The following is a 16,851-nucleotide window of genomic DNA, read 5'->3' on the forward strand; positions in this document are numbered from 1 at the left end:
GCACCCATTATAGAAGACTATTAATGTTATCACATGCCTCCAAAATATCCACTAATATAGTTAAAATCAAGATAAAAGGAAAATTAATAAGTATACTGGAAAAGACCAATTTGGATTTAGAGAATGCAGAGGAAAAAGAGAAGTAATTTTGGCCTTGTGCATGTTATTGGAGAGAAGGAGGGATATGAAAAGAACAACTTACCTTACCGTCACTGACTTGGAAAAACCTTTAGCAATGTGAACTGGGAACTACTCTTCAGAGCTACGGAAAGCATAGCACTCGTGTGGAACAATGGAAGAATGGTCAGTCAACTGTACCAGAACCGAAGCACAAAAATAAACATCAATAACAAAGAGAAAGAGACCGAGACCGAGAAAAGGAGTCGAGGATGGCTCCTACCCCCACATTTATTTAATGTGTTCATTGTGGAAGCTATTCAGATCATGAAAGATAAGACAAAAGAAATAAAAGCCAATGGTGAAAGGATACATAGCATTAGATCTGCTGATAACATGACAGTTGCAACCTTCAAAAAAGCAATGAAAAGAATGTTGCAAGTCCTATCAGACATTCTTAAACCATGGAAATTAAAAGTGAACAATTGGAAAACAAAAGTAATGGTAGTACAGAAAAATACGGGAGCAATAAAAAATTGCCAGAATTGAGCACGTGAAACAGTCTTGTTATCTTGGTAGTATAATCACACAGGGCGACAGATGCCTAATGGAAGGGAAGAGAAGAGCAACACTGGCAAATCAGGCATTTATAATGAAGAAAAACATTTTAACCAGCAAACATACGCATGCCGATGTCAGAAGATCCTTGTAAAATCATTTGTAAGGAGTACATGGCTCAATGGAAGTGAAAGTTGGACTCTGGGTACATCGGAACGGATCTGACTTGAAACTGATGAAATGAGGGTATAGCAAAAGATGACAAGAACGAGTTGGATGGAAAGAAAAACCGACCAACCTGGAAGTCTCAAGGGAAGTCAACAAAAAGAGAAGATTATTAAAGGAAATGGAAAAGAGAAAAATAAAGTTTATTGGACAAATCACTCGACAAACCATCATTAACATTCTTTAAGGAACAGTGCTGGGAAAGAAAGGAAGAGGTTGGCTTATGATGAGGTATTTGGAAGGCACTGAGAAGGGAGACAATTACAAGGAACTGAAACAAAGAGACAGTGACAGGAGAGAGTGGTTGCAGCAACAAGACATTAGCCTCTAGAATGTGTGTGTGTGTGTGTGTGTGTGTGTGTGTGTGTGTGTAGGTATTAGTGATCATTTTCCATTCAGTTAGGATTTACACTTTTATTGCCAATTCTTTAAGTTACAAGCTCTCACTACTCCTGGAAATTCGTTTTATTTAATGACTCCATGAGTGTTTTGTGCCTTGCTGTGTCATTATTCATTAACATCCAGTATATCAAAGATCCTCATAGGAACATGCTCAAGACTGCTGTCACTGGAATGTAATATCAAGAGGTTTTAATAGCAACGATCCTTCACATATCTAACTGGATGCCCTTCATGCTAAGGCCACCATTGACTTTAAGCATAACACTACAAGAAAGTAAGCAAAGTGTTAATCTACACTAAACTTTGTAAAGAAAAAAGCTAGATATCAACACATATAGAAAACACACACATTAAAATATGGATATGTATTTTTATTTTTTATCACATGAAAAAACCCTCCTCTGCTTTTGTGTAAACGACAAATTCACAGGTACATGACAAATTGTGAAGCGCACACTTCACTCCGCCACACTCACAACTTTGCAGTGGAAAGCAGATCTGCAGCCTGAGAATGTACGGACAGTAATGGAGGTTCCCGAGGTTGAGAGGTGGCATGAGCCCCCTCTCATATTTCTATCTTACTCTGAGTAATTCGATTTTCCTCCCTAATTGCATGCGGTGAAAAGTCGCTATTCCTTCACGCGCGGACTTCCCACGCAGCGTCTCTCGTCACCCGGGTGGTCCGGTGACAGGCGGGTTCTGCTGATCTTAAAAGGGTTAAGCCGACGGGTGTGAGGGAGTCGAGTGGATGCTTTCCAGACGCCGACATTGTCACAAGAGCGGCGGCAACACGTCCACAAGGGCCTGACGGAGTGGCTGGGCTAGAGATTCCGTTACTTTGCAGAAACTTAATGAAAACACTTTCTGGCGGGCTACCAGCGAGGCGTGGGAATGACTTGTGATCCCAGGCAGTCTTGGCGGGCAAATTCCCGCAGTTTCTGCAAAATCATAACAGTGATCGGCTTGCTCAGGGAATAGCTCCGTGACATAGCAAAATCAGCGCAGAAATTGGCGCCAAGTATCTCCATTGGTGGAATAGTACTGCGTTGGCAATAGAGGGGAATTTTCCACCGGTTTTCGAGTTGCTGATTGGAACGTTTAACCACGACCACTGTCGTGGGGGCGGGAATGCGCTGTGTTCAGCTTGTACGGGTGCTCTTGAGGGAGTCGGCTCTCGCCTTTCAGTCGAATAGGTTACAACACTGAGCTCTCGCTGCTCTGGACAGCCTGCCTTCCATTGGCTGTCTAATAGATTTTGATTTGATTGTAACTGTATGACAAAGTTGCTGAAGTTTCGACTTCAACGTAACTCTCCGAGTACAGTTGGCAATTGAGCGTTCTGCGTACAAGTGGCCTATGTTGTCTGTCTTGAGCAGTTTTGGCTAAAGTTGACTGTACCAGAGTTACTGTGTGACTTTTCTTGTTAAAATCACTCACTGTACTGTCAGTGATTGTGTAGCAAGCCTTCTTCGTCTCCCTCAGAGGCGTATTTGTGTTGCTAGGAAGTCTTTAGTCTGGAACAACCACACCAGGAGAATTTGCTTCGGGCTATACTCGCGACATTATCATCACCACGACGGGATGTCGAAGCAACCAGCCATCGCCTCCGGTATGCCAGATCGTGTCCTTGCAGTGAAGAAGACAGCTTGGTAATGTATGTCCGCAAATCGTGGAATTTTGCTAGGTGATAATCAGAGCTCAGTAGAGCGCGCCTGTTCGTCTTTTCTAACTTTGTTCTGTCTTGGGTGTTTATTGTCTGAGTTATCACTACTGTATCAGCAATTAATGTTGGGTTGGCTGGGTGTTTCTCTTAAGATTTGAGATGCAAGGAATTGGCTCCGCATACCACTTAGTCATAAATGTCACAATCTAATTTATGGACAACTTCACCTTCACAGCATTTATTTGAGTATCCAATTTGATGTATTGTAAATGTTTCATGTGTTTTGTTTATTATTTTGAGTTTAGTCATAATAAATCAAATTGTTATTTTGGACAGAACTTTCATTCTGTTAATCGGTAGAGCAACCCTTTCATTTCTCACTACGTTAATGAAACTTTCCTTTATCTAATTAATTTCTATCCAATTAAATTATTGCAGGTGCCAAACTCTTTTCTACTCTACTTGCAGGGTCGATTACAGTCAGTTCACGTTTCTTCTTAATCCATGTGCAACAGCAAAAATCGGAGTTAGAAAAGAGGGGGTTAGAGCATCATTTCTATATGAAGATATAGTTTTAAATACACTGTTAGCCCTGGCACCTCGCAAGGTCACCAGAGACAAAAATGATCAAGCCAAAAATGTTGCACTCTTCCCGACCTTGCCATACTTGCCACTTCACAACCAATTCTTTTTGAAGCAGAACCTCCCTAGAGACTCTAATAATTCCTCGGAGCCTTCCAGACTATCCTGATATTTACCTGACTTTTCCAGTAAATTCAATTTGTCCAGCAACTCTCAATTTCAGATGTTGCCAACCAGGATGTACCCAGCTCCAGATTCGGTAAAGATAGCGCACGAGAAAACTGAGGTTCGACGTACAAGTCCTGGCTCGGCGCACAGTCTCGACCTCCGTGCTGCAGGGCTCACCTCATCGGGGACGTCGCGGACGATCTCAGTGGAGGAGCCAAGAGCCCAGGCACAGAGCAGTGCACCCAGGTGGTGCGGTTCCAGGATTCCACTCTGCGCGATCCACGCCATCAGCGCCTCGCGTGCCCAGTGCGCCACCACCGGCGTGCGCCGCCCAGGCACCAGTGCCGACACCTGCCGCCGCACATCTGCGTCGTCGTCATCCACGAGCTGCATCGTGGCCGTCCACACACTGCACGTTGCTGATGCTGTGTGAATAGAAACCAGAGGTGTAGTGAAGTGGAATAACACTGCCTACCCACATACCACTTATCGTGAGACTGGTCGATGATACTCTATCATTCTCTCCTGAAGAATGTGACGCATCACATTTGTAAACAACACAATTCAATAAAGCTTCTCGTACAATAACATTTTTTACATCTATATTTATAATGCTGATGTTATTCACGTGACATTTACATGTTATTAATATGAAATGTATAAAAAATTATTTGCACATAAACAATATTATTTCAATATTTTTGTATCTCTTTCTTTTCTCAATGCCCTGGCAGTTATTACTATAATTATAATAATTATCATTAGTATTAACATTATTATAGAGTATTGAAAAGTTATGAAATAACAGATTAAAAGTAAGTAGTAAATGAACTTCTTTTCTGTTAAAAGTTAATGCTGAAACCACTGCAGTAGTTTTTGTAATGTAATATCTTTTAAGTTATGTTACTAAAGGAAAAAGTAATTTTTGACTTGATAAAATAAGAGAGTGTTGGATATTGCTGACAGATATAGCACTTTATCTTGTCTCTCTTTGCTTCATTTAGATATGTAATGCATATACTATATCTATGTCAAATAGTAAAATTCTTTTACAATCTGTATATAATCCCTATATTTTTTTATTTACTGATTTATTTAATCTGCTGAGATCAGGGTCATCAGACTCAGTCTTACATCTAACCAGGCATTCTAAATGTTCTGCATTACATTAATTACAACAAGCATGTTGTAAGTTGCATATAAATACATAGAAATTGCTATGGCATAAATAGTATGGAAATGCAGTTTACATTAGTTCATACGAAGTAAAACAATAAAGACAGTTACAGGAAGGTACAATGGAACTATGAGTGCTTGCAGCAATGGACACAAGAAAAGTAATGAAGATACGCGAAAAGAAAGTGGCGTGGCATGACTTACTGATAAATAAAAGAGAAAGAAGCATAACTGAGAGCATTTGACATTGAACTGTGTGCAGAGAGCTCGCTAGCTCATTCCAGAGGTGGCTGGCAACAACAGATAAGGAGTTTGTGGACATTTTTGTTTTACGAATGACCACACAGTGAGACACTTTGTTGCAATAATGATGAAGTGGCAGGCACTTGACCTCTGATGAGAGGTACTGTGTTGGGTGTGTACCGAAGAGTCGATGACGATGATGTTTGGTTTGTAGGGCGCTCAACTGCGTTGTCATCAGTGCCCTTACAAAGTTCCAATTTTTTACTCAGTCCAACCTAGCCACTGCCATGAATGATGATGATGATGATGATGATGATGATGATGATGATGAAATGATGAGGACAACACAAACATGCAGTCCCCGGGCACAGAAAAATCCCCAACCTGGCCGGGAGCCGAACCCAGGACCCTGTGATCCACAGGCAGCAATGCTAGCCACTAGACCACGAGCTGTGGACTGAAGAGCTGATGATGTAGACACAGTGTGTGATAGTCACATATACACTGATCAGCCAGAACATTAAGACTACCGACCAACTATTGATACAAACCAGTCCTGGTGATAACAGCGTCACCTGGCAAGGAATGACTGTTAGTCAGACACACACAGTGCTTGTAGTATCAGTGAGTCTGCTGTCTGTGAGCAGATTGGGGAAGTCGCGTCATCTATCTGAGTGTGACAGAGGACAGACCGTGATGGCTCAGAGGCTCGGCACAAGCATTTCGCGAACTGCGTGACTTGTCGGGTGTTCGAGGAGTGCTGTGGCAAGTGTCTTTAAAACATGGCGAAACCGAGGTGAAACACGTTCAGACGTCATGTGGTTGGGCAGTGAGACATAACAGCCTAATTGAAACCTATTTAAACACATAAATTTTAACCATAAACAGTAGTTTCTGACATAGAGGTGTATGTAAATATGTACTTATGGAAAAGTTACGAAGAAAATAATTACGGAATCTTAATTACACTAATGTGTAGAAGTCCGTTAATTGGTAGGAACATTTTATATGATATGAATCTTCTGTAATTAGTAAATATAACAAGTGTATTGTTAACATTTGATACTTAAGCGTTTATACACGCTTAAATTAATGTGCACGCTAGAATTCACTCGTGTTTAATATATAGGAGTCAAGGTAATGATTGAAATGTGTCACTGGTTTTAGAATGAAAGATTTAATTGTAGCCGGCCAGAGAGGCCGAGCAGTTCTAGGCGCTACAGTCTGGAACTGCACGACCGCTATGGTCGCAGGTTCGAATCCTGCCTCGGGCATGGATGTGTGTGATGTCCTTAGGTTAGTTAGGTTTTAGTTCTAAGTTCTAGGGGACTGATGACCTTAGAAGTTAAGTCCCATAGTGCTCAGAGCCATCTGAACATTTAATTGTAATTTTGCTGAAGAGCACATCTTGTAACAATACCTAGAATTAGGACTGTTTAAAAATATATACATATATATAGAGTGGGAGCCATGTTGGTATGGGGGAGTCAGTACTTTGTGTGAAGTTGGACAGAAAGCATGTAGCTTGTTGAGTAAGATTGACTTCATTATTGTAAGGATGTTACTACTTATTTGAGTTTTGTAAAGATGCTTTGATTTGCTTTGAGATCGTAATAAACACTCTGTTAAAACATTATACTTGATTAAATATTCATTTAACTTTCTAGTTAAATTTTACAGTAGCTGTCTAAGAATCCAGGACTGTGGCTGCGACAGATTACGATGAGTAAAAAAAATAATAAATAAATACATAAAACCCCCAATATTATTTTTAACAACTAGCTAGTAACTTTAAAGCAGCCACCTCTCATTACAGATGTTGGAGGTCCTAGGCTGGGCAGACTGGTAAAACAGGATAGGTGGTGAACTATGGCAGAACTAACATCAGACTTTAATGCTGGCAGAGTACAACTGCACTAAACACTCCTAACGACGGGCCTCCAAAGCCGATGACACATGCGTGTGCAAATGTTAATACCACAACATCGGCAACTACGACTGAAATGGGCACGTGATCATAGGCACTGGTCTTTAGCGCAGCGGCAGAGCCAAGTTGGTGGCAGCTCCATTATGCACTGCCTCTCTGTCCATATCCTCCAACCATCACTGGCCCCACATGCTCTGGCCATTTCCTACCGTCCCACGGAGCTTGTGCAGGACATCACGATGGCCGAGGAGTATCGAACACTGGTTGCAGACCACATATAACCCTTCATGATGATCATGGTTCCCTAAGGCAGTAGCATTTTTCAGCAAGATAATGTGCTATGTCAAAAGGCCAGGAGTATGATGAAGTGGTTAGAGGAACACAGTGACAAGTTCCAGTTGATGTGCTGGCCACCAAACTTGTCAGATCTGAGCCATCGAACACATCTCAGATGTGACAATGTGGCATCAGAGCTCATCGCACCTTCCCAGGAATTAAGTAACTTGTATGTGCAGATGTGGTGCCACCTCTCTCAGTGACCTACCAAGACCTCATCATTGCTTCCGTGTCATGACACATCACCGTTGTCAGGTGGAGACACTGGTTCTTTGGTAGGTAGGTGGTCATACAATGTTCTGGCTGATCAGTGTACAATGCAATGACACAGTCACCATATCCCTGTCAGTCTACTGTACAATTATGCAGTGACATTGAATCGACGGTACTCCACTGTGTGGTTAGAGACCACGCTGTGAGTACATATAATCATACAGCTGCTGAGGATCCTACCACATTGTGCCTGTATGCAACAAGAGTGTTTCGCTAAATGTTACAGCCATATTACACTATGAACAGAGTACAGCAATATAAATAGAACAGTTTGCTGCTCAGCACACACAAGATTCACTGAGTGACAGACAGGCACATTTAAAAGAACATTATGAAGTAGACTATGGCACATTATTATGCTTAAGTGCTTTGTCAGATGTATAAATGAATTTTCACTGTAATCAAGTAAACATTATGCTACTAATAGCAGATAAACATCAGCTGCACAGTAAAACTGTGGAAGCAAAGCTTTCTTCAAAGAAATAGATTTCTTACTGATTTATTTGATTGAATTCTGATGACAAGAGTGTGAACAGCATTGAGCTCTTTTTTTTACCAATTGTTTACGGTTAATTAAATGAATACCCAGCCACATATTTACCACAGTTCTATTAGTCTTTCTCCTCCCTCCCCCTCCCTCTGTTCATCTCCTCTGTCCATCTCCTCCAACCACCCTCTCTGTCCATCTCCTCCAACCATCCCCGGCCCCACATGCTCTGGCCATCTCCTCCTCTCTGTCAATGTTCCTCGGCACTCTGTGTCCATCTGCGCCTTCCTCCTCTATCCTCCTTCTCCTCCTCTCCCCTCCATCTCCACCTGCCCCTTCTATCTCCCTCCTCCCCCATTCTCAGTCCATCTCCCTCCTCTCACTGTCTATCTCCTCTTTCCTCTCACTGTCTATCTCCTCTTTCCTCCCTCTGTCTAACTCCTCCTCCCCCAAATTCTTTAGTCAATGTGCACCTCGATTCATTCTCCATCCCTGAGGGTTATTGTTCTTGATGAGATCTATGGAACATGATGGATGAATGAATGAATGAATTAATTAATATATGTATCAACTAGACACACCCACACTAATAACAACAGGGTCATACTATGAGGACATTTTCCTAAACACAGTAACCTGCTCATTGTGAGCTTCACTGCAATTTGTGTACTGTACAAACAGGAAACAAGACACTACTCAAAGTACCATCTTCTTGAGAGCATCCACAGTCCCAAATTTTTTAACTTAGAATGTTTTGTGGATAAACAGTGCAGCAAAATTCTAGCGGTAAACACTAACGGGAAACCGTACTGCCCTAAAGTGTTGCTGTGACAAAACAAACTTTATGACCATCTGTCGAGCATGAGGCTTAAGTACAAAAGGCATGAGGGTCAAGAAAAGATGACATGACAGAAGTTATTGTAGCTACCATATTACTCAAACTGGACTTACATGGAAGCCTATGATTCTGTTCTGGGAAGATGAGCAGACCACGGTATTTGTACAGCAGGTACGCAGCAGTCCTCCTGTTCTCTAGTCGCTGACTACCAATGGAGTACTTCATCAGCAACGAGCATAATCCTCTTGTTACATTTGATGGCACCTGTAAGGGAACACACAATTTAATAATATTGGAATGTACACTGAGGTGGCAAAAGTCAACACTTGTGTCGCCCATTTGTCTGTGCACCTTGCAGCGACTATCGTTTCTTGTGGTTGCTTTGCGACGTACTCACCTTGCTTTGGCCCCTCGCTCTTTGGATGACACCACACTATCTACATTATTTTTCACAATAGTGATGGATGATATAATGACACAAGTGATAAGAGAGATAGAATGCAGATTAGAAATGTTTGCTTATGACTTGATAATATGGAGGAATAATGAGGAGGAAGTGAAGTCCAGAAGGAAATAGAGGTATTGGAATAAGTTGTGCAATAATATGGCCTAAGATTCAGTACAAAGGAGTATGAGCTGGTGGTCACAATATTTGAACACAATACACTTACAGTAAACATGACACTGGTTGGGGAGCACCTGAATACAATTCCCTGGAGACTATAACACAAGAAAGTGGAAGAAATGACAAAGAGATGAGTGAACAAGAAAGGTACATTGATATCGTTATAATAAGTGCGAGAGGAATGATGAAGGAGAAAGTACGAAGGTGATCTAGTAAGTGTACTCTATACCATTCTGTCATACACTGTTTAAACCTAGGGCACAAAGGACAGGGAAAAAATGTAAGGGCTGAGCAAGAGAGATGAAATTTTTGAAAGGAAGACTGGTGTAAAAAAATTTTGTAAGATGAGAAATGAAAGTATAAGGACAATAAGACATGAGGAATCCCTACAAGAGGAGATTGCGGAAATAAAATTAAAAACTGCTTGAAGAAAATGGAGGAGATAAGGACAGGAGACAGGTGGGAAGGCTGAGGGGCAAGCATCTGGAAGGGAGAAGAAGGTTGGGCCAAAGAGCCGGTGAGAATAATGGGGAAAGTGGAGGGGATTGTGTTGCACACAGACCCTGCCAGTGGCAGAGGGGCAGGGAGTTGTACAACACGACGATGCCTGAAATTTTGGCCACTATCTTCCAGTCATCAACAGAATGAACCAAGAGGAGGTGGACTCTGCATCTCTAGGTTCACTCCACAGATTCCCAGAATGTACATCGGCCAAATATTGTTGTAAGAGATGGAATTTACATGCTACATATTTAAAATATAATGGATTACTCATTAGGATGCAGAACATTGAAAATGTATTTGAGGTCGGTCAAGATAATTTTTACAGCAATCTCACCTGCACTGCAGCAGCCACCAACCCCGCATAAGTTGCCGTGGCAGCCGCAAGCGCGGCCCGTCCCGTGGCAAAATGGTCCACGCGCGCGACATCGAGCAATGTGATGGTAGCAGCGCGGGCGTGACGACTAGTGGGGGCAGGTGGGAGGTGCCGTAGCACCAGCAGTGCTGCAGCACGCGTCTCATCTGGCGACTCCCGCGCCCTCCGCCGCGTCGCCCTCCCGCGGCCTGCCGGGATACCCGCAAGCTCCGAGATGCGGGTGGCAACTGCTGGCCAGCCACGGACCTGTGTGCAATACTGAGGTTCACTCTCAGACATTTGGGAGTAATATATTCTACATGGGGATGGCTTAAAGGTGTTAAATATTTGAAGAGCCCATATTTAAGAACTGCCAATGAAATAAAGCTTTTTACACTACCAGTTTTGATCAACCGATAGGTGTCAGGTACTCCGTATAGTAATGTATAGAAAACACACAGGATATGTTTGACCGTCTAACTATCAATGTAACAACGTGTGATGATAATCCTCTCATATCTTGCATTGATAGTGTGTCAGCCCAGATGTCCCTATATTTAGCTGATGAGTTAGTATCATCTATCGTCAACAGCTGGCAGTGCAAAAAAGTTATACTTGCCAGACTGCAACTGCTGAGTATGTAGTCTGAAGAGGCATTGGCAGAGAAAATAGAACATAGTGATTTTGTGAAAGTTACTGACTGGTTTTCACAAATGGGCTAGTTTCAAACTTGGAAGAAACACAGTTCATTCAGTTTTGTATCATCAACAATATACCAACTTATATTACTCTAGTATACCAGCAAGAAGTAGTAAACAATGTATGAAATTCTAACTTTTAGGTGTGCATTTTTATGGAAACTGGACGTGGAAAAACTGTACATTTGACCTGCTAAAACATTTAAGTTTGTCTACTTTTGCAATAAGGATAAAGGCCATTCTTGGAGATATAAAAATCAGTAAGTTAAGTTATTTTGCATATTTTCATTCACTGACCTCTTATAGGTGCAACTCTCTTCACTTAGGCAAAACATATGCACTGCACAAAAGAAAGCAGTCAGAATTGTGTGTGTTCACATATTTACATCTTGCAAGACTCTGCAAATAGCTACAAATTTTAATCACAGTCTTACAGTACATTAATTCATTTATGAATATCATTATCAACAATCTACTTGAGTTTGAGAGCAACAGAGGTATTCAAAAGAACAACAGCACAATTAAGTTTGACACGGAATGGTTGAAACATGCAGCTATCTACCCATGGAAATAAAATGTGTCACACAGAGCAGAAGTGGTTTCAAATGTAAATTAAATATGTTTCTCCTTAACAGCTCCTTCTATACCAAAGAGCAGTTCTAGAATAGGAATAATTAGTCATTTTTGCAGGAAAAAAAAACCTGTAAGTAGCAAAGTCTCCCACTGTGTTTTTTGTCTGTATGTGAAGGCTAACCTCAGGAACTGCTTTAGGGATTTTGCTACGGTTTCCGTTTACAGATAGACTGAATCACAGGGAAGGATTGTCTAAGTAATTTATAACTGCTATGCCAGACAAGTCATCTGGACGTACAAGGTGTCATCAAAAATTATGGTGAACGAACTTTTTAGCAGCAACTGCTGATGCTACAACCATATGATGTACTTCTGTAAATTTGAAGACTGTTTACAATTGGTACCCGTGATTTAAAAGCAGAAATGAGTTGGTAGAAGATGAACGATGTTTGGGACGTCAATTAACTTCAAAAACATAAGGAAATGTGGCAAGATTCACATGCGCCTGTGAAAAGCATTTTAACCGATAATTTTCAAATGCGAAGAGGGAGTACAAAATTAGTTCCCAGACTTTTGAGGGATGAGCAGAAGAAAAATCGTATGTCAATTCGCGTGGAATTGAAGGAGTGCAATCATTTGGACTGGATTTGATGCCCAAAATTGTAACTAGAGATGAAACTTGGGTCTCATGAGTGTGCCCCTGAGAGGAAAGTTCAGATTCTCAATGAAAACCAGTGAATCTCCTTGCCCTATAAAGCCAAGTCAGTCAAAATCAAATATCAAAGTCATGCTCATTTTTTTTCCAATAGTGAGGGAATAGAGCAATCAGATTTTGTTCCAAAGGGAACAAGTGTAAATGTCAAATTTTACAAGGGTGTACTGCAATGTCTGCAAAACGATGTATGAGGAAAGAGACCAGAAAAATGGGCGAACAGCTTCCTTCTTCATCATGACAATGTGCCGTGCCACACCTCGCTTTTGAATCGCAAGTTTTTGGCTGGAAAAAGTGTTCCTGCCTGTCCACATCTGCCTTACTCACCAGATTTACCACCCTGCGACTTCTGGCTCTTCTCAAAAATTAAAATATTGCTTGACACCATTTCTATCATTGAGAGGATCACAACGGAGTAGCTGAACGCCCTTCCAAAAGAAGCCTTCCACAAATGCTTCCAGTCATGGACTCAACAATGGGATAAGTGCATTGCTAGCAAGAACAGTAATTTGAAGGAGATTAAATCAAATGCCATGTCAGCTTATTACTTTGTTGCTAATAAAATCATTCACCATATTTTTTGATCACACCTCATAGGTAGGTAGTGTTGCCCATGTGAAGCCAGGGTCAGCTGCTAGTACATATTGTTGCTTTGACACATTCCACAGCATAATGTTTATCGCAAATGTAATGTATGGTAAAATTAAGTGAGTAAGTGATCACATAAGTAACCAGTGCAGATGCTCACAGCCCTTGAGTAAGTACTTGGGTTCCCATATTGAGGGGTTGAATTCCTATGATTTCCTTGTCTTTTTGTTAGTGTGTACCTTGAATCGTCCTTCCTATCTCACTGATGACATCTATGGAACACACTGTTAATAAATGAATGGAAATATACAGTCAACAACAGGCAAGATCTACCATGTTCATATTTATGCTGTACATAAATTAAACAGTTTTGTTTATTTCGCCAAACCTGAATACAAGAGATATTGAGGTCATAGTAAAATAAGATGTTTATTGTATATCCTCCACCAGCTGTTAATGGATTCACTGACAAGGGAAGGGTGCGGGAGGGGTCTCACTGATATGGTTTTAACTGTGTTAGTAGAAGCCCACCTTACCTTCCTAGAATATCTCACCTGGGTGGGCTGTATGAAATTATAAAGATTTTTGAGTAGAGTGTGAGGAATTTTTTTTAGCAACAATGGTCAAGTCAGGTGCAGGGCGCAATGGCCAAGTACACTGATGCAATGCACCAACTCGGGCTCAATTCTCACTGCTGCTGTGTTTTTTTTTTTTTTAATTTTATTTACTCCTTGCAATGTTAAACTATTAATTATAAAATTTTAAATATATTTAAACTGTTCAATTAATATACATAAAATTAACACATCAGTATAGTCATTATTAATTAATGCATTTGAACAGTTAAATTACATAATTGGGTGAAGTTTTCAATAAAAGTAAAACTTCCAAAATTATCTGCTTTTATTTATTATTAGAAGTTAGATCACATTTTTTATAATTATCAAAGAAACATTTAAAACATAAATATTGTTCACACAATGCACATTTTATGAAAGCAAGAACATTTTACCGAAATACACTTAATTGGAAAGCACATCTCACTCGAATTTTTAAATGAATGACTTTCGTCTGTCAGTTTTGATGCAAGCCAAGCACACAAAATCACTGAGGTGAAAACAAACTGATTCTACACCACCAAATGTGTTTTAACTGTATCTTCTCTTGGCAATAATTCTCATTGTTGTAGTTGCAGCAATTCAGTAGCACTTTGTAGCATTTTAATTATATTATTGACTTGGTGGTAGAGACATACATCACAGGGCTGGGAAGAGGAGTACATTAGGGCAGAATGATCTCCATAGTACACATTACCTCACTTTCACCATTGATTAATGTGCCATCGTGCATCATATGCTTGGCCGCCCCACAAATCCACCATCACAAGGAATTTTTTTGCAGCAATGTATGGTTTTAATGTCATTTCCAAGAAATCTGAATACAGCTCTTTTGTTAGCTTTCCTGACTTGCAGCAAATAATGACAGCACTCTTAAATTATTTTTATAATTTCTTGAAAGTACCAGAATTTGAGGATTAAATTTATTGCCAACTATTGCATACACAAAAATACAGAGGTTAACAATTTCCCTGAAGCAGTGAAATTACTATGCTATGTAAGAGTTGGTGGTTTTGGAAAGATTGAGTTTTTTCACCAAACTGATTTTAGCATCCTTGTACTCCAGTGCCTTGTTATACATTGATTCATGAGGCTGAAGTGTGACATCATATGTCTTGTCTGTATACAAAACTCCTCTGCTGCTTCCATCGTTTCTTCCAAAGAGGCAAAATCATTTTTGCCAATGAATTTTGCTGTCTTACTGAATGTTTACATTTCAAAATTTTTACCCAGGTACCACCAGCAAGAAATTGAAATTTATCTGACAAATCTGGAAATGCGCTGCTGTTACCTATTCTTATAATGTTCTCATTGTCACCTATTCTTAATAGCCTTATGTACCCTGAAACATTGCCCATGTTTTAGTGTTGATGAATGCAATTTTGTCATTTCTAGTGCCAGCTTGTTCTGTTCCTTTCCCTTAAATCTGAAGACTTTTTTTCCTATTTTGTGATTGGGAATCATGATTTTAATGATGGAATTTCCGTTTTGCACGAGCATCAGCAAAATTGATGACTTTCTTTTATCTGCCAAGGACACCAAAGTACAAGAGAACTATTTGTTATGATTGTAATTAATAGTCGTTCATGTATGTACTTGAAGAAGGGATCTGTTAAAAATAAAATAGGACTGCATATAGTAAAAGTGTATGAGCAAAGAGGGAGGTTGGTACATCCTTAATGTCCCTCACAAAGAGAGAGGGTCAGAGAGAGAGAATGAGAAAATCCACACACCTCTTCATAAAGGTTTTCATCATCATATTCAGTGTTTAACATCAAATCATCATCATTTACTATGATATTATCTTTCATAATTTCAATAAACTGATCTGCAGATCCTGGAGCCATACTTATTGCTACAGGACATATGGATGCAGGAAGATTGTCAGTGATCACATTTTATAGGGTTCAGCAGGTAAAAGCGGAACCCTTATAGGATCAGTTTGTTACCCATCTGTTACAATGCCTTTTTCTCAGGTACGGGCCAGACAAATCAAGTTTAAATTTATCACACAATCAAGGTCTATGGGCCTTTAGGGATGTGAAAAATCTGAAGTCAGTGCAAGTAAAAGGTACAGCTATTTATGTCACATATTTTGATACTTACAAAGTCACCCATCAAAACCTATAGGGCACTTCCCGTTGCACTGTATAATGAATCCAGACCTATTGGAACTTTTGCTCAGTTAACCAACTATACTATATTGATTTACTCTCATACTTCAATGTTACACTATGTAAATTAGCTGGCAAGTAATTAACAGCAAATGCTGTTAAAAGAAATTTATGTTATTCTTATTATTTTTACTATTCAATTTCAAATGCAGACAAAGCATACATTTCTATTTACACTTTTATTTACTTTACTATCGATTTGTAATCGATACTGCAACACAATGGGAAGTTTCTAGTTTTTGTATGTGCAACATGTGTAACCTCTGTTATTGGATATTATTACAAAAAATCTTCACATCATTACATACTTTCAAAAGGCATCCTATGAGCTTAATCTTATATATAATGTACAAAAATGAGAGTTGTTATCTTAATATTATTTTGACTTATCTAATGTTCTGAAACAAACTGCTTGTCTTATATTATGTTTTATGTGATGCCAATTGAGGCAGTATTGTCCCGTCAAGCCCAGATTGTTTTCAGATTTGTATATACTGTTCCTAAGTTGGTCTGAGTTAATACCTCGAGAAGCTCTTTGGAAATAACACAAACAACAGTTCTTATGTGTCGATGTAATATTTTGGATTTTGTGAAAGCAAGTATGAATTAATGCAGAAGGATAAATAAACAATGATTTTTAACAGAAAAACTATTGACTCAAAGCTCCGTCATTTAAGGACAAGAAGCTCATACATGATATTGCACAATGTTAATTTGCTGTTGGACATAGTCTTTTGAAAGTCAAGTGAGCTTCCTGTATTTATGTTTGATGCACTATCTCTTCAACTTACAAATACATTGCTGCACCATAATTTTCGTTTTATGTCATGTCCACGAGGCTTAAATCTGAAAAAGCTAAATTGAGGTTGGTGCATCATGGAAACTGTGAAATTTGGCAAGAAGCAAGCAATACAACTAATGGAAAAAAATATGAAAAACCTTAATTTGTAATTATATCACATAAAAAAGAATATTCTGTCTGTTTCTCTGTCTGTTCAGCTGTCTTTTTCTTC

The 16,851-nt window shown here is 39.8% G+C and overlaps 1 protein-coding gene across 1 annotated transcript in view; it reads right to left on the bottom strand.

The window, feature by feature from the left end:
* Positions 1-16,851, bottom strand: part of LOC126106118 (thyroid adenoma-associated protein homolog) — a 230,947-nt gene that overhangs the window by 10,561 nt on the left and 203,535 nt on the right. The window contains 3 exon segments of the mRNA XM_049912364.1: positions 3,893-4,140; positions 9,109-9,259; positions 10,459-10,743. Coding sequence (XP_049768321.1) covers positions 3,893-4,140; positions 9,109-9,259; positions 10,459-10,743 — 684 coding nt within the window.

Source organism: Schistocerca cancellata, chromosome 10 (assembly GCF_023864275.1).
Source record: "Schistocerca cancellata isolate TAMUIC-IGC-003103 chromosome 10, iqSchCanc2.1, whole genome shotgun sequence".
In the NCBI taxonomy this organism is placed as follows: domain Eukaryota; kingdom Metazoa; phylum Arthropoda; class Insecta; order Orthoptera; family Acrididae; genus Schistocerca; species Schistocerca cancellata.